Below are 20,912 nucleotides of genomic sequence, written 5' to 3'. Positions count from 1 at the left end.
AAACAAAGCCAGAATGACAAAGGTCCTTACACCAACACTCGCAAACAATCAGAATTAAAATCTAGTGACGTCAATGACACTTACCCCTTTATGATAATAGGAGATCAGTGTTGTATTCAGCCCCCTAAAATCTCAGAATTAGTGGTAACTATTAAAGAGCTTCCTGATCCTCTTAAAAATCCTACAGCCTTTGTCTTTGCATTACAGAGAAGTACCAGGTATCACCACTTGGGTGGTCCGGATTACAGGTACATATTGTGTCAATGCATTCCTGGAGTAACCGAGTCACAACTCATAGGAGAGATAGGTGAATTAGATCCAAAGCATGATAAAGCATCCACAACTGCAGAGTTCTTGTGGGTAGATGATGACAAAATCACCGGTTTCTTCAGGAATCTAAAGAGATTCCTGTTAACAATGTCCAGAGACAAAATTGACTTAAATGCAGTAACAATGTGTAAACAGAAGCCTGATGAATCTATCCTAGTATTCATAAAACGCTTTATGCACTGTTGGGCTAATGAGGCATGCATGCCAGAGGATGGAAATGATCAGATTTTCATTACTACCTTTTTGAACAATATCCACCCTGAATGCTCTCAGTTGCTAAAAGTGACAGCTACTGATAATCTCTACGAACTGAGTAAAGATGCTTTCTTAAAGCTTGTAAAACTGAAGGCCAGTGAATTTTAATCCACAAGGTAGACAAGCTAGAGGTGCAAATTTGGCTCCGTTTTCCAGCAGCCGCAGACACCCAGAGCAAAAATGAATTTGTGTATTTCATTTAACACAAAGGGTGAAATGTTTGCTGACACTGATAACAGCTTATGTTTTTTCGGCCCTATGCACCGACATCATGGAGAAGGAACAGCCTCTGTGTCAGCTGGACGCCTCAGCAGAGAATGAAATCAACATCTTTTTGTCCGGTACTCCACGTCACACACTGTGTCAAACACGTGTACAGATGCCACTACCAGGATGGCTCAGACAGGCTTGACGTTCATGACTGCATGACACGCATACAGGAATCCACAGCACCACGTCCAGATCTAGAGCAAACACCTATCCCAGACTCAGCCACGGTTTATGTGGACGGGTCCTGTTCAAGGCCGAATGACAACTCATTTCTTTGTGGCTATTCAGTGGTGACATTGCCTGACATCATACTAGAGGCTCACTCATTACCATTTCACTCAGCACAAAAAGTAGAGCTCATGGCTTTAATACGCGCCTGTGAGCTACATGTGGATAAGCGTGTGACAATTTACACAGACAGCCGCTATGCGTTTGGCGTCGTACACGACTTTGGCACATTGTGGAGACAAAGAGGATTTAGATCGGCTGACGGAAAACCGATCGCTAATTCTGATCTTGTGCAAAGACTTTTGCAGGCTATACAACTACCATCGGCCGTTGCAGTTGTGAAAACGAGAGGACACAGTACAGCTGACACAGACGAAGCAACAGATAATGCCCTAGCAGACGTGACAGCCAAGGCTGCAGCTGCATCGCAGCTCCCACCTCCGCAGGAAGTATTATCTGTGCCCCTACAGCTGCCACTTGTTACACTCCCAGACTATTTAGACACAAATGTTGATTTAAAATTCATACAAGAGCAGGCCTCTGCATCTGATTACACCTATTGGGAGAATAATGACTGTACCTTAGATGACAGAGATGGCTTATACAAAAATCTTGAGGGTTTGATTGCCCTCCCATCTTCCCTGCTGCCAGTCCTTATCCGACATTTTCACGGTGTGAGTCATGTCGGACAAAGTGGGGTAATAGATGCAATAAAATCAAGATTTGTAATTGAAAAAAACATTGCATGCAGTAAAAAGCATATTAGCAACCTGCCTAACATGTGCACGAACTAATGTAGGGAGACCAAAAGCAAAACATCAGCATTTACCACAACCAGATTTTCCATTTCATACATTACAAATTGATTTTACACACATGCCAGCACAAGGAAGCATCAAGTACTTACTGGTAATAGTGGATCAATTTAGTAAATGGGTAGAAGCTTATCCAACATCAAAAGAAACTGCAGAAGTAGTCTGTCAAAAGTTGAGCAATGAAATAATACCCAGATTCGGGATACCTCACCAAATTAACAGTGATAGAGGACCTTCATTCACATCAGAAGTAATTCAAAAGTGTGCTAAAACTCTAGGAATAGACTGGAAATATCATGTGCCATACCACCCTCAGAGTTCAGGAGTTGTAGAAAGAATGAATAGGACCATAAAAAATCGCCTGACTAAAGCAATGATAGAAACAGGAATGACCTGGGTCAAATTACTTCCTCAAGTCCTCTGTAAAATTAGAATGACTCCATCCGCAGCAACCAAATTATCTCCATTTGAAATAATCATGGGAAGACCGTTTCCAACACCATGGTCAGCTTCCAGAGGGGCACCGCTATTGGAAGGGGACATAGACACTGCATTGTCCGACTATGTTCACAATCTGGTAGAAACACTGAATAATAACTATCAGAAAGTTTGTCTCTCTCAGCCTCTCCCCTCCACAGCTCCAACTCATCAGTGGAGGCCAGGAGACGCGGTGTTGGTGAAGTTGCTAAAACCAAGGACACTCGGGGAGGCCGCGTTTTCCAGCCCCCAGACTGTACTGGCAGTGACGAGAACCAGCATCCTCACAGACGGACAACCTCAGTGGATTCATGCCAGCAGGGTTAAGACCAGCCCAACCAGACCATCTCAGGCGTCGGATCAAGCAGACGACGTCTCTGGCGAGCCAGCGCCCGGATCTAATACACCTACACACACGCAATCACTGATTAACACACAACGCCTGAAAGAGCCACAACAAGGTACTCGAACATCCAGCAGGAACAGAAAGCCGAGAGTACCACATGATGTCTAATCTGATAAAGCTAGACTCATTCCATCCTGATAATGGAGAAAATGAAATGCCCATTGTCATCATACAGCGCTTATTCTATGTCTCTCGAACCTGGGACCAGGCCAGGAGACGACTGAAGAACTGTGTTTTTTCTTATATATTTAGGTTATTTCACATTTATGATTTGTCTTTAGATTATGTTATTACATTCTGTCTTTATACTATGTTATCATTTCATGATAAAAGGAGGGAACTGTTGTGATATTTTGATACCATGGTAGCATTTACAGGATATTGTTTTATAGTGATATTATACAGGAAAACTGTTACTCAATAAGGCCCATTTACTAGTTGTTTTTCTCTTTCTCTGTAACCTAAGAATTAATGTGTAAGAATCACAGGATGGTACCTCAAGGTTGAAAACACCACAGAGATCACTTCCTTACTCCCATCCTCCCTTCCTTATCTCTTAGAAAGGAGCTTGTTAAAGGCCAGGTGGTTCGTTTCAGAATTCACTAATGAAAGAACTCTGTATTCTATGTCTAGGAGTGTATTTTGCTGGGATAATCATAAATTGTAGCTGAACTGATAAACTACACAAAGGATACTTCTTTGCTCACAAGGCAGGAAGACGTTCCCTTATTTGGTCTGTACCGGTTTGAACTGAGAATCTGTTGACACACGAACCTTTTTCCTCTATATATACTGTTGTAAGATGAATAAACCTTTGAGTTGATTTTGGGAAAGCAACCCGTACAGTTTCTGTGTCGTTTTGTTCTCCCAGTTGCTCCCGACGTCGTAACTAACACGCTGAATGGCATATTTGACTGTTACTTGAGAATATTTCTTTGAGTTCTATAGGTTATGGACAATCTCTGCTGATAGGTGCTCACGCCTCGGAGGAAACCCGATCCACAGACGGAGATTTCTTTCAGTAAATACGTTGTACTAACAAGTTGACAATCTGTTTGAATTTAATTTACTTATTTAGATAACTGCTACTCTAATGTCACTGCAAGGATTTCTCCACAAATCTCAAAACAACAATCTTGTGACTTTTATGAGAATATGACATTTGTGTGTTTACATAAAAAAAGATATAATAACATAGTTAGACTGACTCTGAACATTAAAACCACTACACTGGAAATTATTGATTTTATTAAATAAAGAGAGTACAAGGCAAAGATGAACCTTTTATTTGCACTGGTTGAATTAGCTTAATGGAGAAATACATTGTTTATGAAATGTGATGCATTAAACATGAAACATCTTGAGGAAAAACGGTGTTGGCTATACCATGTTTTACTCGAGCACCTATTTGAATTTCAGACTTTTATAGAAATCAATCAATTTTGCAGAAATGAAACAACAACATCAATTTACCCAAACAACACCTTGTAGGAAACCATGTTGGAGTCACAGTAAGCATGCAGCATCTGGTCCACAGGGCTGTAATTTAGGCTTTGAATGTTGGGAGACATTTTGTTCATGAAGATGCCAATGTTGAACTTCTCCTGTCCCGTCACGGTGTTGAATGAGTAAAAGATCTCCTCGACCTCCCTGTTAATGTAACGTGTCGCATAGAGAACGCCACACGCTATGAAGGTGTTGGTCACTGACTGTTTGTAGACTGAAGTGCGCCAGGTCTTTCCAAGCACTGGTGTTTCACCCTCCTCTAGCTTGGAGAGAACCAAGTTGCCAAAGTCCTGAGTGGTGGTGTAGACCACCCAGACACCAGACTCATCTGTTGCCAGGTCCAGGTCAGTGTATGGGTAGCATTCCTCAAGATGGCAGAAGTTACCTTTTGAGTTGTACCTGGTTAACAGAGGATAGCAGTGAAAGTTTCTGTCATAGTTATTCAGCATTTCATCCAGTAATGAGGTCCAAGACAAACCTGGTGCCTTTTGGTAGTTGTAAGGTTGTGACACTTTTAGTGGTGAGATTAAATCGACAAACATAATCTTGGTTGTAACAGTTGTAGTACAAAGCCCCTCCATACAGAACATTATTTGGACCCTGGATAGTGTTGGTAGTTGGGTTTGAGGAGTGGATCTGGACGTTACCTGAAGATGAAAAAGAAGGAATAAACATATGTTAATAGTTTAAAACTATAATTTGCTTCACAAAAATGTATCAGTAATTAAGACAAACTGCAAAACATTGTTCTTAAGAACTATGGCAGGTGAGTATTATTTAGTAAAAACACTCCAGGATAACATGGGCTGGGAACCAATGCAGAACTGTCTATGCACCTGTACAGGACCAGCACTGGAACAAGGGCTGCTTGTTGAAAACACGTAATACTGATACTTGGTATCAGTATAACTTGCTACCAAATGTTAAAGCCACTTTTATAAAGGGTTGCATAACTCGATTTTAGGTACAGTTAGGTAGTTACCTAACAAACTCACTGTACATGGTCCTTTCCAAACACCTTCAGTAACCCAAAGTACAGCAAACCTCTAGGGTTAATTATTTCATCTTTGAAAATTCAAACAATGTAATAAGCTACTTTATTACCAACTTCAGAGTGATCCCAGTAAAAACAGTAAGGGTTTTTTTGCATTATGTGGGAGGGAAAAAAACAACAAGAAGAGAGGAGTTCCTTACCTGGGACGCTCACTCCAATGATGAGAGAACTCAGACTGCTGTAAAAACGAACATAGTTGGAGTATCTGTTACTCGAAGTCATCATCACCAGCCAGTACCAGCTCTCTTTGCCTTCCTCTGGTCTGGGATCACGACCCCAGGCTCCGTAAGCGTACGAGCCAGGATATTCTCCTGCTGTGTAGACCCTTGGTCCAGTGACATTCAGAAGCCGGCTGCGTTGACAGGTACCTGATGGGATAAAAATAAAAAGGATTATTAACTGCTCCAATCCCCTAAGAACAGACTCCCACTGCCACCAGAAGAGAAATAAACAAACAAACACATAAAAAAAAAGAACAAACTCACCCTGTGGGGGCTCGGTGGGTGTGACGGTAGTGTTCATTTTTTTGTTGCACTTGAATAGATCTGCCTTCAGAGCAGAGTTGACTTGTTGTCCCTTTATCACCTGCATGGTGTCGAACTTCTCCAGCTCTTGCATCTCTGCTTTAAAGTTCCCCAGCTGAGACAAATTTTGATTGTTTACAAGATCGTAAACAGAGTGAGGGACAAAGATACAGTGATGTCAGTGTTTTGCAGCATGTGGTTGTGAATCTACCTGTTCAGTGGCGTTAGCAGTGAGGATCTGGTGTTGCTGGGTGGTGCTGTTGAGCTTGTCAATCAGCTGCTTGATCTCAGTCATTTCATTCTCTATAACATACAAGCTGAGAACTCCATACAGCTCTCCGTCATCCTCCTTCTCCAGGATCAGCACGTCTTTGTTCAGCTGGGAAAGACGACGCTCCAACCCCAGCAGCAGACTCTCCAGCTCCACAGTCTGCAGAGGCAGCAGTGATTAAGCAGGAATGGAGACACACAGCATGAGAGCTTTAAAAGACTAGTTACCTTCTGCGGGGTGATGTTGCTGTTGCAGTCTGATACGTTGGTTTCAACTATCCTGAGTTTTTCATGAGGGAATGCCTTCTCTGAGTTATTCAGCTCGCATGCACACTTTTCTCGTGGAGGAGCCTGAAATTTAAATGTATTTTCAAGTGAAATAAGCAGCAGCATTTAGTGGTATTTGGTATTTGTCGCTTTATTCAAAAAGGATATTTACCCATTGAAATGAAGTCTTCAGTATTTCTTACCTGTTGGGTGAATGTGAGCAGAGCACACAGTGGAATAATCACGTACAGCTTCATGGTGAATCAGAGAGCAGAGCTGAACAAAACTCTCTCTAAAGTGTTTGATTGTGGCACTGGGACTGCAGCAGCACCCTCTAATTTGCGAACACTCCCACTATCCTGTGGATGTGAGGAATTGGATGTGGGTGTGTTTGTAGATTATGTATCACTTTGTTTTCTCTATTTTCTGATTTGGATTACAGCAACACAGAGAATTTGCACCCAATCATGGGAAATGACAGTAAAAGCATCTTCGGCTGTACAAAATAACTATCTCACATTTAATAAAGTACCAAATAAGAATTAAAGTACTGAAACCTAAAACTCTGTTAAAAAAAATCTGGAACACAGACTTCTGTCACTGTTTTTACAATTTTTTAAACTACAAACTCTTTTTAAAAGAAATGTTTTCTCTCTTTTTTTTTTTTAATTATTTCAACTCATCAGCACTAGCAGTTGGAGGGCATGCACATTTTATCATATATCAATTTAATCAATAATGTGGATTATCAAAGGCTGTGAAAGTAAAAATTTGGAAACTACCACACAAAAATACACTGTGTATGTGATATTATATCCTACATGTGGTAAAGTTTATGCTAAATAATACAATGTCATAATGTTGCCTCTGAATCACTGTTAAACCCATGGTCTATGTTGTGAAGCTGAGAACAGTGACTAATACATCTATTTTAATTTTTTTTTCATGAAATTGATTCAGGAACAGAAAGTGACCCTTTTGCATGAAATGCAAAAAATAGCCACAAAGCAGCCACGATGTGTCCAATTGCACTATTTGAAATTTAATATTTAATTTTGGGCTCTGTTATTCATGCAGTGTGTTAGCCACTACCGCATTTTGGTGCACAGTAAGCTCTTTTAACCGTATCACATGTAAATGTACAGTCTAGTGCAGACTTTCTTCTCGTCCCAGACAGGCCCACATACTGGGACAATCCCAGTCCTATTTAGGACACATAAGATCTCTCTTTTAGTGCTTGTGTTTGAACATAAAGCCATTAACACGAAGAAGAGATGGAAACCAGTCCAAAGACATTTCAAACCACCTGCCACAGCAATTCTTAGAGTTTTATTAGAAACAGGTCCAGGTAGAAATTGGGCTACAAGACTACAATACTGATATGTCTACCATGTTACATGATGAAGATCAGGCTCTGGCAGCTTTGCTGGGGTCAGCCAACACAAACAGCTTTGTATTAGCATTTTGTCTGTGCAGATGCTTGACAAGAGCCATACAATAAAGTTGTTTCTTTTCACACAGTTTGCACTTTACTATCATGCTCTTGTTCACTTGTGCAATAGAAAGAAAAAGTAATGTCCGCATCTTTACTCCTTTGTGGACATCACATTTTGGGTTGTCTAGACCAAAATACTAAATTTTGCTCTACAATGGCCTGATATCCACCTATGAGGACTTGTACTGCCACTGTTCTATCAAAATTTAAAACGAATGTCCGCATGTGGATCAAATTTTTCGTAGGAAGAAAAATCAGGTAAAAATAAATAATTGGTAATTCTTTGCTTTTTCATTGATCAGGTCCAAATCAGCCCAAATAGCAAAGAGAAATTAAAAATGCATGCCATGAAAGATTTCGGGAGGTTAAAGCTGCAGATTTCGCCGCTATGTTATTCCTCTCTGCATACAAACTGAAATCAGCTGATAGCAGGGCAGGTGTGCAAGAAGAAAAAAGCATGTTTTTTAAATTGTTTTTTATCACTATAGGAGTAATGGAAGATGCAGGTTTTGGGAACAGAAAGTAAAAATTCTGCACTGTGTGCGTAAAATAAGCCACAGGGGAAAAAAACATATTATGTCTAATTGAACCACTTGGAACAGATTTTTAATTCTGAGGTTTTGTACTTGTGCAATGTGTTAGCTGCTACCACATTTTTGTGCACAGTAAGCTTTTTTTAACTTCACTATGTTAAAATAATACAGTCTTCAGAGCTACTTGTCCTATAGTTGGAAAAAATAACTGATATGTTTTCCCAAAAAGTTCAAGCTATTTAATTAGAATAGAATAGAATAGAATAGAATAGAATAGAATAGAATAGGGGATCAGGACCGTCCGACCTTCGGTTAGCCATTCCGGGTGTCTCTCGTTAACTAGCAGCTGGTTCATTTGTGCTGCCAGACGCTCGTGGAGTGCAGTCGGCTTCTTTAGCCAGTAGGCGTGGACCATGTCGGGCCCTGGTGCTGTCCAACTCTTCATACTGGAGACCCTTTCTTGGATATCTGCCACTGTGATGGTTACTGGACCCTGTTCAGGGAGGTCGCTGTGGTCTGCCCTCAGATCCACTAGCCACTGAGCATTGCCGTTATGGGTTGCGTCCTTCTCCCATATGCTCTTCCAGTATTGCTCCATCTCCAGCCTTGGTGGTGCTGTTCTCTTATTATTATTGTTCCCTTGCCACTGAGAGTACACCTTTGCTGGTTCTGTGGAGAACAGCTGGTTTATTTTCCTGCGTTCTATCTCTCTGTGTACCTCCTCAAGCGGCTGGCCAAGGCTATGAGTCTTTGCTTGGCAGTTTCCAAGGCCTCAGGTATGGACAGCTTGCTGTATTTCTTATGCACCTTCTTTGTCGCACCTTTCTGCAACTCCGTTAGTTGGCTAACCTCACTCCGTGCTACTTTGATCTTGCCCCCTAGCCTCCTTCTCCATGGAGGGTACTGGAGAGTTTTCTCCAAGCATGACATCCCAGTGTATTTCAGACCCAGCAACACACTCAGACAGAAACTGGTTCACCCGAAAGACAAAACGCCAAAACACATACTTAACAATGTGGTGTATGCTGTACAGTGCAGCGAGGAATGCTCAGACCTCTACATTGGAGAGACCAAACAGCCACTTCACAAGCGCATGGCACAACACAGAAGAGCCACCTCCACAGGACAAGACTCAGCAGTCCATCTGCATCTTAAGGATAAAGGACACTCTTTCGAGGATGCCAATGTTCACATTTTGGACAGAGAGGACAGATGGTTTGAAAGAGGAGTGAAAGAAGCCATCTATGTCCACTGTGAGTGACCATCTTTGAACAGAGGCGGGGGTTTACGACACCAACTCTCTGCCATCTATAATCCAGTTTTGAGATCCCTTCCCAGACGCCTTAATGCCCACTCACATCCTGGGCCATCTGACCTCAGGAATTCGCATGATAAGGTGGGGCCAGGTTTCACAATGAACACACCCGAAACTCTGGCTGATTGGGACCCACGCCCAGTTTCACACCTTGGCTCAGGCGATTAGAGGATCATCAGGGGGTCCTTTTGTCCCTCTGTGGGGGGTCACTCCCACTAGGTTTATATCTGGGACTCTCCACCATTTGACCTTAGAACTGAAGAAGCTTCTCGGATGAGAGGTGAAACGTCTTCAAGCAACTTAAAGAAGTCCAGACGCTTTTCTTTGCAAGCTCCTTTGAGTCCAGGTTAAATACACCTTTCTAGCCGGGAGGAATGATTACCAACGGCTGGTCAGGTAATCAGTTGCAGGTGGGCCAGCAACAGCGAAGAGGGACTCTTGTCCTCTCCTCTCTTCCTTTCCTCCCTTTATTTCTCGTTGGTACATGGGGTTCTGCCTGGCCCGAAAGCCGTCCCCAGTCCCCTTCAAGGCCTTCCCCAAACTGCAGCACTATTCATACTTCCTCATCCCTCATCACCCATCGTTACCAAGGAAGTGGTCCCTGATAGTGAATAATAATTGTAAAAAATAAAGTTGGCTACTTTGTGGATTTCACCTATCGCGGGTTATTTTTAGAACGTAACTCCCACAGTAAACAAGGAATCACTGTAATTATTTCTTTGTCACCTGATTGCTAAACAACAATTGAAAAAAACAAGAATAAGCAAAAACACAAACTAAAAATTTGCAATTTTTTTTTTACTTAAACAAGACTTTTTGTTCTTGGTTCCAGACCGAGTTTCCTAAACAAAACCACTCCAATAATGTGTGATTTTAACCAAGGCTACATTCAGTTCAATTCAGTTTATACAGCATCAAATCACAATAACTGCCTCAAGACACTAAATATTGTAAGAATAAGAAGAATGGAAAGAAAAGCGTCTGTACTTCTTTAAGTTGCTTGAAGACGTTTCACCTCTCGTCCAAGAAGCTTCTTCAATTCTAAGGGTCAAATGGTGGAGAGTCCCAGATTTAAACCTAGTGGGAGTAACCCACCGAGAGGGACAAAGGACCCCCTAATGATCCTCTACGTAATCACATGACCCAAGGTGTGAAAATGGGTGTAGGTCACAATCAGCCAAGGTTTCAGGTGAGCTCATTGTGAAACCTGGCCCCACCCTATCATGTGATTTCCTGAGGTCAGATGGCCCAGGATGTGAGTGGGTGTTAAGGCATCTGGGAGGGGATCTCAAAACTGGATTATAGATGGCAGAGAGTTGGTGTCGTAAACCACCGCCTCTGCTCAAAGATGGTCGCTCACAGTGGACATAAATGGCTTCTTTTACTCCTCTTTAAAACCATCTGTCCTCTCTGTCCAAAATGTGAACATTGGCATACTCGAAAGAGTGACCTTTGTCCTTTAGATGCAGATTGACTGCCGAGTCATGTACCATGGAGGTGGCTCTTCTATGTTGTGCAATACGTTTATGAAGTGGCTGTTTGGTCTCTCCAATGTAGAGGTCTGGGCATTCCTCACTACACTGTACAGAATACACATTGTTAATTTTGTGTTTAGGAGTCTTTTCTTTGGGATGGACCAGTTTTTGTCTGTGTGTGTTGCTGTGTCTGAAGTACACTGGGATGTCATGCTTGGAGAAGACTCTCCTGAGTTTTTTTGATACATCGGCTACCATCCTAGCACCTCTTATGGGGAACACCCCACATCCCATCAATCAGCCAAAATGTGTGCGCGATCCAACGTGAGGCACACATGAAGCGGTTCAAAGATAAAATAGCAGAATTGTTACGAGAATTTGAGCTATGATTTCAGATTTTTGGTGAACTGGAGTAAGACTTCAAAGTGTTTTGCTCGCCGTCCACCTTGAATCCCTCTGATCTGCCTGTCAGCATCCACCTTGAAATAATAGACTTGCAGTGTGACCCGGATTTGAAGGGCAGAGGCGACATTAAGTTGCCGTTAGTAGGATAAGGAGTTGGTAAGCCAGAGCAAGGAGAACATATTGTGCAAAGAAGTGGGCTGCAAGGTCACGAGATTGGGAGGCAGGAGATAGAGAGGGGGTTAGCAGGCATCTAGTTTTGAGAGACAAAGGTTGTTGATGTCTATGTTGTAAAATCATTAAGCTGTTTTATGTCACATTATACCTCTGATTAAAGATTGCGGAATCATTATAGTGTTTTATGATGCATTATACTGCTGATTTATAAGAAATGCTGTCTGTGTAGAATCGTGGCCTTATTTCTGTCATTAGGGAGAACAAAACTATACTGCACAGGAAACCAAGGTCGTAACTGAAGCTCACTGAGAGGGAGAGAAAGAATATGAATGTTTAGGTTTTATGACTTTGGGGGTGGATGGGAAGCTATAAGAATGTGTGAAATGGTCAGACACTTCGAGATCTGTCGGACCCCCTCCCGTGTATATCTCCTGGACATTTGTATTGCTCAAAGTGTTTGTATGGAACAAAGAGAATTGTATTGATTACAGTGATTATTGACTGAGCATTAAACACCGTTGTTCTTCCTTCAGCCTGAAGATCAAAGAATTGTTTTTTTTTTTTTACAGGCCCCTGAACTAAAATGAGTTTGATACCCCTGGTCTATACCAAAATTATTATTATTTTTAATTATGTTGATAAATACATGTCTTACATGTGTCTTTATTAATTTTTGTCCAGCACTAACAGTCTTAACCTATTGTGATAACAAGCTATAGTCTGCTACAATCTGCTGGTCATGTTTCAGAGATGGATATTCCAATAGTAACCCATATAAATGACTAATACGTGCACTATTTTGAAGCTTTACAAGGATGTTGTGGTTGCAGAGCCTGGAATGGGGAAATTTCAGGAACAGAAAGTGTCCACTTTGAGTCAGACTGATATTTTATTTTTTTAATTCTTTTTTTATTCTGTGGTTTTGTTATGCACACCATGTCTCACCACCGATGATTCATTTTGCATTCTAAGCTCTTTTAACTTCCCTAAATCTGCCAAGTTTCCAAATATACATTTTTGGCAAATATATAGTTTTACCAACATGAAGCACATTTTTAGAAAGTAGAAGTTCCTATTTTTTATGTGATGTGTCATATACGCAGCGACCATGACATAAGTGTTCCCATTTGGGCATTCGAAATCAGCAAAATTCCAAAACTATACCTGTAAAAATAAGTGGGCCAATGGCAGTGGATGTTAAAAAGTTAACTGTAGTGTGAGAACTGAAAAAGCTTACCTTAGAAATATCAGGTGCTCTTAATTGATTGCATGTCTTAACACTGCAGTCTTTCATCAAATTAATTAAATGATAGTATATTTTGTAATATTCTGAAAAGATTGTTATTAACCCTATGAGGTCTTCCATCATTGTTGATGAGCCCAAAAACCAATATGATTACTAAGTCATATACTATATTTTCAGAGAATAGTGACCTTTTTTTTCTTTTTGAAGAAACTGAAAGTGTTATAATATTGCATTGTATACCCTCTCCCTGGTTGTGAATATATAATGAGATTAAAGAATAAAACATAATAATAATAATAATAATAATAATAATAATAATAATAATAATAATAATAATAATAATAATAAATAAATAAATAAAAATATACTGATCGGATTGTCACTGACCTTGATAGGTTAAACTGCAGTAGTAAGCAAGGTGAAAGCAGATGTAGCAGAAATCATAGTTTGTCAGGGGTTTTTTTTTTAATGTAAAATAAATAAAAAGTAAGCAAAAATAATTGAGAATTAAGATTAGCAGCTCATGGTTATTTGCAATTTTGGCAATTCCAGGCTTCAGTTCCAGTTTAATTTATTAATGGGATTCTTTAATCCCATTAGTATCCTCTTCAGCACAGAGATGTTGACTCAATACAGGTTGTAGCCTCATTACACAGAGAAGCCTGTGCTTCCCTGAGCTTTACTCTATACTGTAGACTACATCAGCTGTTAATGCAATGGAATTAACAGCTGGATTTCTGAACAAGCATGGCATTATATCATAGTAATACATCACTGTAAATGCCCACTTTTTAAAGTTTAACTTTTTTCATTAGTCATAAAAATGTTCACTATAAAAAAAAAGCTAACGACTACAACCTGCAAAGGTATATATTATTTTTGAGTGTCTTTTTTAAGCAGCGTTTCAAAATTAGATTTTCATACTAACATATGATGAAAACTTAATTTCTACTGGATTTGTTGTTTTAAACATGAATTTAGCTTTAAAATCAGTGGGCAGTTCATTCCACTTTTATTATATAGTTAAAAATAAATAAATGAATGAGAAATCAACAGTTGAATGAAAAAAACGAAATAATCGTCTAAGGAAGACTGAAAAGGGGAAATGAGAGCCAGTAAACTAACAATGCATATAGAAAGCGGGAGGGGTCGTACAAAACGCCAGTTTGATGTTCTTAGTTGTGTCATTTGTCCAAGTGGTTTTAAGGCTGTGGAGCAACTTATCAGTGACAGGAAGCAAACTGGCAAATTCTGAGTTTGTTGTGAGTGAGTTTTTCTAAAGAAAACAGAAGAAGACTGTGTGTCAGTGTTGGTCCAGTCTCAGTTTCTCTAAAAATGCTGCAGCTGCTTCTATTGCTGCTGCTGTCAGCCACAGTAAGTCACACTTCTAGTCGATAAATTTAAAAAAGTATTATACGTAGTATTTTTTGTTGTTTGTTTACCATGTAAATAGACTTTAAGAATTTGTGCTCCTATTTGCAAAATCAGGCTGACAGCCAGAGTCAGCGAGTGTCGGGCTACAAGAAGGCAAATGCATGTGTGTGCCAGCTAAACTCCACCATGTGGGTGTTTCCTGCTCAGAAGTTTAAGTACGTGTTGGAGGAAGTTCACACCTGTGAAGAATCTCTGAATAACCTACAAGAAGAGGTAAGAACTCATCTATATGCTTTATTGTACTGAAGTAAGCTCTCAGGAACTAACGTTGTACTATTAAACAACTAAAATACAAGTAAAAATGAATCAATAATCAAGAAAACATTATTTAATAATTCATTAATTATTATTATCATAATGAATACTAAGTATGGGTATAATCAATCAATTGATATTTCATTATTTAAAGATAAACACTGTATCAAAGTTTTTTCATAACATTCATATATTATTTTAGATGCTGCTTGCAAAAGACTTGTCTTTGAAAATAAAATAAAAAGCTTGGCTTCACTGGCCTTTCTTACATATATCTTATCAGTTGGGGATTCAAATGTTTAAAATTATTGTTGTTATTCTTAATAATATGAGACTACACAGCTGAGGTCCATGATCTCTTATCTTTCAACAGATGGATATCTATCTATAATAGAAAATATGTACAGCATTTTATAATATAGGGTAACCACTTTTTCTTTCCCCTCAAAATATTAACTTTTTAAAATTTGGATGTATTTTTTACATAGCTCGTATAGGAAAAAAAGCCATGTCTTTGAACAAAGGATTTTTTTTGTCTGCATTTCTTGCAGCTGACGTTCTCTAGCCAACGTCTCCCTCTGATCCAGGATCAGTTTACCAACTTTACGGCTCGGCTGGAGCCCTACAACTACCTGCACTCCCAGGGCCTGTATACAGAACTGTCCCTGCGCCAGCTGGGCCAGGAGCTCAGCCAGTTACAGGTGGACATCGATGTGGTCCACAGCCAGCTTAACAACTCCGAGACACAGAAACTCTCCAAAGAGGTAGAGCTAAAATAGCAAATGGCAGCAAAAAACAACAGAAAGAAAAGATTTAATGTTATACTATGTCAGGTCACATGTGACCTGTTGTGATGTAACAGAATTATCAATAGAATAATATTATATCCATTTCTGATAGGCTGATAGACTACATAAACATGTAAACAAGATGCAAACAATAGACACGCTTAACATGAAGACTGTGAAGGAGAAACTGCGCTACCTAAAGAATAATGTGGAGACCTGCAAGTCAATCCCCAAAGACTTCAGAGGTATGTGAGGTGTGTGTGTGGTGTGTGTGGTGTGTGTGTGTGTGTGTGTGTGTGTGTGTGTGTGTGTGTGTGTGTGCGTGCACATGTTTAGATATCTTTGTGATGACAGGAAATTGGCATGCTACTATATTTGTGAGGACCAACAGTCACTTATGGGAACAGAATGCCTGTTTGGCATTTTTGAGGTGCAAAATGTGATTTTAGTATCAGGGTTACAGTTCACACTCTGGGTCCACACACCTGAATCAAATGATTAGTTAATTACCAGGCCTCTGGTTGAGGAGGTAATTTAGCCATTTGACTCAGCTGTGTTGGATCAAGGACACATCTAAAACCTGCAGGACACCGGCACTTGAGGCCTGGAGTTCCATACCCCCAGTTTAGGCTATGGCTTAGGGTGAACGTGAGTGAGGGCCCTTTGGTGGCTTGGTTGATTTCCATGGACGGGCTGGCTTGGCAGGCACCTGATGCGCTGGTTGGGGCTTGGAAGGTGGTTGTGGACTGGCAGGCCGCGCAGGGCATTGACAGGCGAGACCAGGCTACTTTGAGATGAGACTAGATGAGACGTCAACCTCTGGCTGAATCGTGGCTGGACCATATATGCTCGGCTGAGCATACAGCTGGCACAAGAGGCTGCTGGCTAGGGTCTCCTGAACCCCCAGCTGGAGCATAAAGTTGGAGGCTGGGCTCTCATGTACCCCCAGCTCAAACATGAAGTTGCTGACTAGCCCTGTCTGACCCTCCAGCTGGCACAGCGGACCTGGGCAACCTCTGCTGAGCCCCCAAGTGGGAGTAGAAACAAGTACTTCTGGGGACCCAGAGCACACTGAGTCCTTCGACTCTGCCTCTGGATCCGACCCGGCCCATATTTTAGACCCACAGGAGTCTAGTTTGGTCTCACAGCAACCTGTCTCACAACAAACAGTTCTAGCTGGCATTAGAGCTGAAAATCCAGTCTCTACATTGTCTATAATAACAGAATTCCCAGAAAGTGAGAGAGGACAAAGACACAAGGGGAACCTACACAGACAAGGAGATTACACATTTTAAACAGAAAAAGGCTTATAAGCAAGGAGACATGGACGATAACGAGTCTAATATACTAGACTCAACTTCAACTAATACCAACTAATAATAACCCGAGAACTTTATATTATTTCATAAATAAGAAAAAATACAAAATAACTCAAAATGCTGGGTCACCGACCCAGCCCTCTGTCAGACCCAGTGCAGAGCCATCCCAGTCTAGAAATAAAAAGCTTCCCCTTTTCAAAGCAAGGATACACCTTAAGGGGATGATAAGTAATGATGATAAATGACAACAATTGACTGTATCTATATCATCATCTGCTTCAAAAACCTTCTGATCTTTCTATCTTTCCAGTTCAGGACAAGCACTGCGTCAGAGGTCTGATCACCAACATCAGTGACCCTATCACGACCAAAGTCAGTCCTCATGGTAAGAGCTATATCTCTGGTTCGTGGGGAAAACAAGCCCAGAACGAGAGCGAGGGGCAGAAGAACAGTTACTGGGTTCAACCTCTGCTCAGCAGCCACATCTGGGGTAACACTGTGCGCCTTTACCAAACCTACGAAGACTTCATGGCCTCAACAAACCACAGAGAATTTACCTTTGCTTCATCTTACAGTCATCCCAGCACAAATGAAGGTCCGAACGCCGTCCTGTATGGCGAGGCTCTGTATTATCACTGCTACCGCTCTGCAGACATTTGCCGGTACGACCTTGAGGCCAACGAGGTCAAACGGGTGACTCTTCCAGGCACCGGTGTGGGTTTCAACAACAAGTTCCCCTATTGTTATTACGATTGCCGGCTCAATAGTGATGTTGATGTAGAGGCAGATGAAACAGGACTGTGGGCTCTCTATGCCACTATAGGTAACCATGGTAACCTTGTGATCAGCCGGTTAGTTTGGGACAGCGAGGTGAAGAGTCTCAACGTGACACAGACGTGGGAAACGAGGCTGTTCAAGAAGGCAACGAGCAACGCCTTCATGGTGTGCGGTGTGATGTACGCAACTCGTTACGTTAATGAGTACCGGGAGGAGGTGTTCTACGCCTTCGACACAGCCACAGGCAAAGAAGACAACTCACTAGCAATACCACTGGAGAAGGTAGCTAAAGCAGTGGCTAGTCTGAGCTACAATCCCACCAACAAGCAGATCTACATGTACAACGATGGATACTTGCTGGCCTACCAGGCCCACTTCAGATCTGAAGCTTTGTAGCTAGTTATTGTCACATGACCAAGCCCCCCCCCCTCCAAAAAAAAACGCAATGGCTTTTTCTGTGCAACAGCAATCTTAGCAGATGTTGCAAATGCTGAAGATATATCATGTATGCTACATGCATGCTGCAAGAAAAAAAAGCAATGATTTAAAAAGTGCAGTTTAAGGACTATTTTATGCAACAGTGATGTTAGCTACAAATACCACAGATATGTCATGTATGCTGTAAAAACTGTTCTTATACTAATAATGTCATTTGGTTAAACTGAATGCAAACACCGGTTAGAACCATAATAAAGTCTTCAGTACCAAAAACATCAAGATTTTAACTATTTTGGGTTTACAGCTTCTAACATTACTGCTAACACTGTAGGGGTAGGTTTAAAAAATTGATTTTATCATAGAAATTGATTTTAGTTTGAATAATGTGATATTGATACCCAAAATCGATTTTTAAATGTAAATGTATTTTGCTAGAAACGGCAGAGTCTGAGGTTAAAGCTCACAAAACTGTTTCAATCATCAAACAGATAATGATGTAAACGGATTTTGCAAAAAGATGTAAATGCAAAGCATGCCCCCCCCCCCCCCCCCCCCCCCATTCACCCAACGGGGACATGCCACTGGGTGCTGAAAGGCAACATCTCACAGATTCTGAAGCTGCAGGTTTCATCACTCTCCGACCAAAATTCACTGAACCAGCAGCAAAAGAAGATCAAGACTACGCTTCACGTTTGAAAAGGATTGTCACGAATTCTATCTTCCTCTTGCTGTTTTGCTTCCACCATGAGAAAATCACACTTCATGCACAGCTTTCTCTCTCTGAATGTACTAAAATTTCTGTTTTTTGCATTATTCACTTGCTTATTACGCACCAGTCTACCGTTGTGTAAAGTGCTGCTGCCCGCTACTTTTTTCTCCAAAACAGACTTCCGAAAAGAAGGGCCAATTTCTGCTGTTCAATACCAAAAAAAATTAAACTTTAATAATTATGCCAAATTATAAAACGCTTAGCTGTAGTCGCTAATAAAACCTCCTTAACTTTGCTCTGCTTCACTTCAGCATTAGGTAATGTTTATATGCTGATTCATGGTTTTCTTCAGTTTTTGATGTACTGCAAAATATTTTTAAGGTGTTTATCTGCTATAAAAAGCCAGCCAGAAAAATCTCCTTCATATTTGTTTGTGTTTTATTCTTAGGTACAATAATGGATTGCATTTATATAGCACTTTTCTAGACACTCAGGCCCCTCTGGCCAACACCAGTAGGCGGTAGGTGAAGCGTCTTGCCCAAGGACACAACGACCAGGACAGATAGAGCTGGGGATCGGACCGGCAACCTTCCAGTTACAAGATGTGACCTCTAAGGTCTCACAAGTGTTAGATTTATTTTTATATATATATAGATATACATAGATATAAAATAATGGATTTGTACTGATAAGATAAGATAAGATAAGATAAGATAAGATAAGATAAGATAAGATAAGATAAACCTTTATTAGTCCCACAAATGGGAAATATTTGGGTCACGGCAGAAAGTACAAATTTAAGAGCAGGTAATACTGCACATCAGGGAGACAGTTACAGTTGTGTATGGGATGTGTGTGTGTCTGTCTGCACGTGTGTGGCCATCTTCAGAGACCATGTTGTAGAGTCTGACATTAAGTTGGGAGGAAAGTCCTGCAAAATCTCTCCATCCCAGCCTGGGTGCCGCAGCCTGCCACTGAAGGAGCTGCTCAATGCTGTCAGAGTCTCTTGAATGGGGTGGGAAATGTTGTCTGACAGGGACGACAGCTTAACCACCATTCTCCTGTCACTCACCACCGCCACTGGGTCCAGAGGGCATCCTAGAACAGAGCTGGCTCTCCGGATCACCCTGTTCAGTCTCTTCTCTTCCAGCAGAGATGCTGCCGCCTCGGCAGACCTCACAGTAAAAGATGGCTGAGGCCACCACAGAGTCATAGGTCTTCAGGAGTGGGCCCTTCACTCCAAAAGACCTGAGTCTCCCCAGTAGGTACAGCCTGCTCTGCCCTTTCCTGTAGATAAATGATCAGAATTATAATATTTCCGTGAATATTGACTGTGTCAAAATTGAATCGAATCACTGGTGGAAATCAAAATACATTGCCCTATACCATTGGGACCACTTTGGATTTTACCTTCCATATCTGCTTCCATTGCTGCACATGGACATCCTTCTCCTGTCCTGGTTCTGCTGGAAGTTCCTTCCTGTTAAAAAGGAGTTTTTCCTTTCCACTGTCGCCAAATCACCTGCTCATGGGAGCGATATGATTGTTGGGGTTTCTCTGGGGTTTTTTTATATTATTATAGGGTTTTTACTTTACAATATAAACACAACAGCGTATCAGTTGAGTGTAGGCCATTGCACCTTGGTGGTCTGCGCTTGAATTATGAACTATAAAATGTGTAATATCAGATACTTGAAGGATAATTTTTAAATGTTACACAATGTTAAGGTTAGTCAGTGTAAATGCTGGAGAATATTTCACAAATATCTCCATAAACAATGTAAATGGTAGATACCATTAGAAAGTAGGAATGTTTTTATTCATGTGGCCATTTAAAAAAAAATTGTCTGTAAAATTAATCATAGATTAGTTTTCTGCATTCAGAAAAAAGAGGATTTTTATGTCACGCATGGAAAGAGCCAGTACTTAGAGTAATACACTGGTACAACAACTAACGAGTTGATAATCAGTTTGAATTTAATTTACTTATTTAGATAACTGCTACGCTAATGTCACTGCAAGGATTTCTCCACAAATGTCAGAACAACAATCGTGTAACTTTTATGAGAATATGACATTTGTATGTTTACATAAAAAAAAATATAATAACATAGTTAGACTGACTCTGAACATTAAAACCACTACAC

The 20,912-nt window shown here is 40.8% G+C and overlaps 2 protein-coding genes across 2 annotated transcripts; one reads left to right on the top strand and one right to left on the bottom strand.

Moving 5' to 3' along the window:
- Window positions 1–4,051: 4,051 nt before the first annotated feature.
- On the bottom strand, window positions 4,052–6,732 carry LOC106675225 (olfactomedin-4). Its single transcript, XM_076887095.1, has 7 exons — window positions 6,606–6,732; window positions 6,364–6,486; window positions 6,077–6,295; window positions 5,827–5,980; window positions 5,482–5,709; window positions 4,766–4,934; window positions 4,052–4,686 (listed from the first exon to the last, which is right to left on the bottom strand). Exons 1-7 carry the CDS (start codon window positions 6,657–6,659, stop codon window positions 4,251–4,253), a joined length of 1,383 nt encoding a protein of 460 aa, XP_076743210.1. The 5' UTR covers window positions 6,660–6,732; the 3' UTR covers window positions 4,052–4,250.
- A 7,486-nt stretch (window positions 6,733–14,218) lies between these two features.
- On the top strand, window positions 14,219–19,184 carry LOC106675224 (olfactomedin). The gene is made up of 5 exons (XM_024803337.2): window positions 14,219–14,419; window positions 14,534–14,692; window positions 15,286–15,498; window positions 15,635–15,767; window positions 17,152–19,184. Exons 1-5 carry the CDS (start codon window positions 14,381–14,383, stop codon window positions 18,012–18,014), a joined length of 1,407 nt encoding a protein of 468 aa, XP_024659105.2. The 5' UTR covers window positions 14,219–14,380; the 3' UTR covers window positions 18,015–19,184.
- Window positions 19,185–20,912: the final 1,728 nt, after the last annotated feature.

This window comes from Maylandia zebra, linkage group LG7 (genome assembly GCF_041146795.1).
Source record: "Maylandia zebra isolate NMK-2024a linkage group LG7, Mzebra_GT3a, whole genome shotgun sequence".
Classification (NCBI taxonomy): domain Eukaryota; kingdom Metazoa; phylum Chordata; class Actinopteri; order Cichliformes; family Cichlidae; genus Maylandia; species Maylandia zebra.
This window is presented reverse-complemented; position numbering and strand designations above follow the sequence as displayed.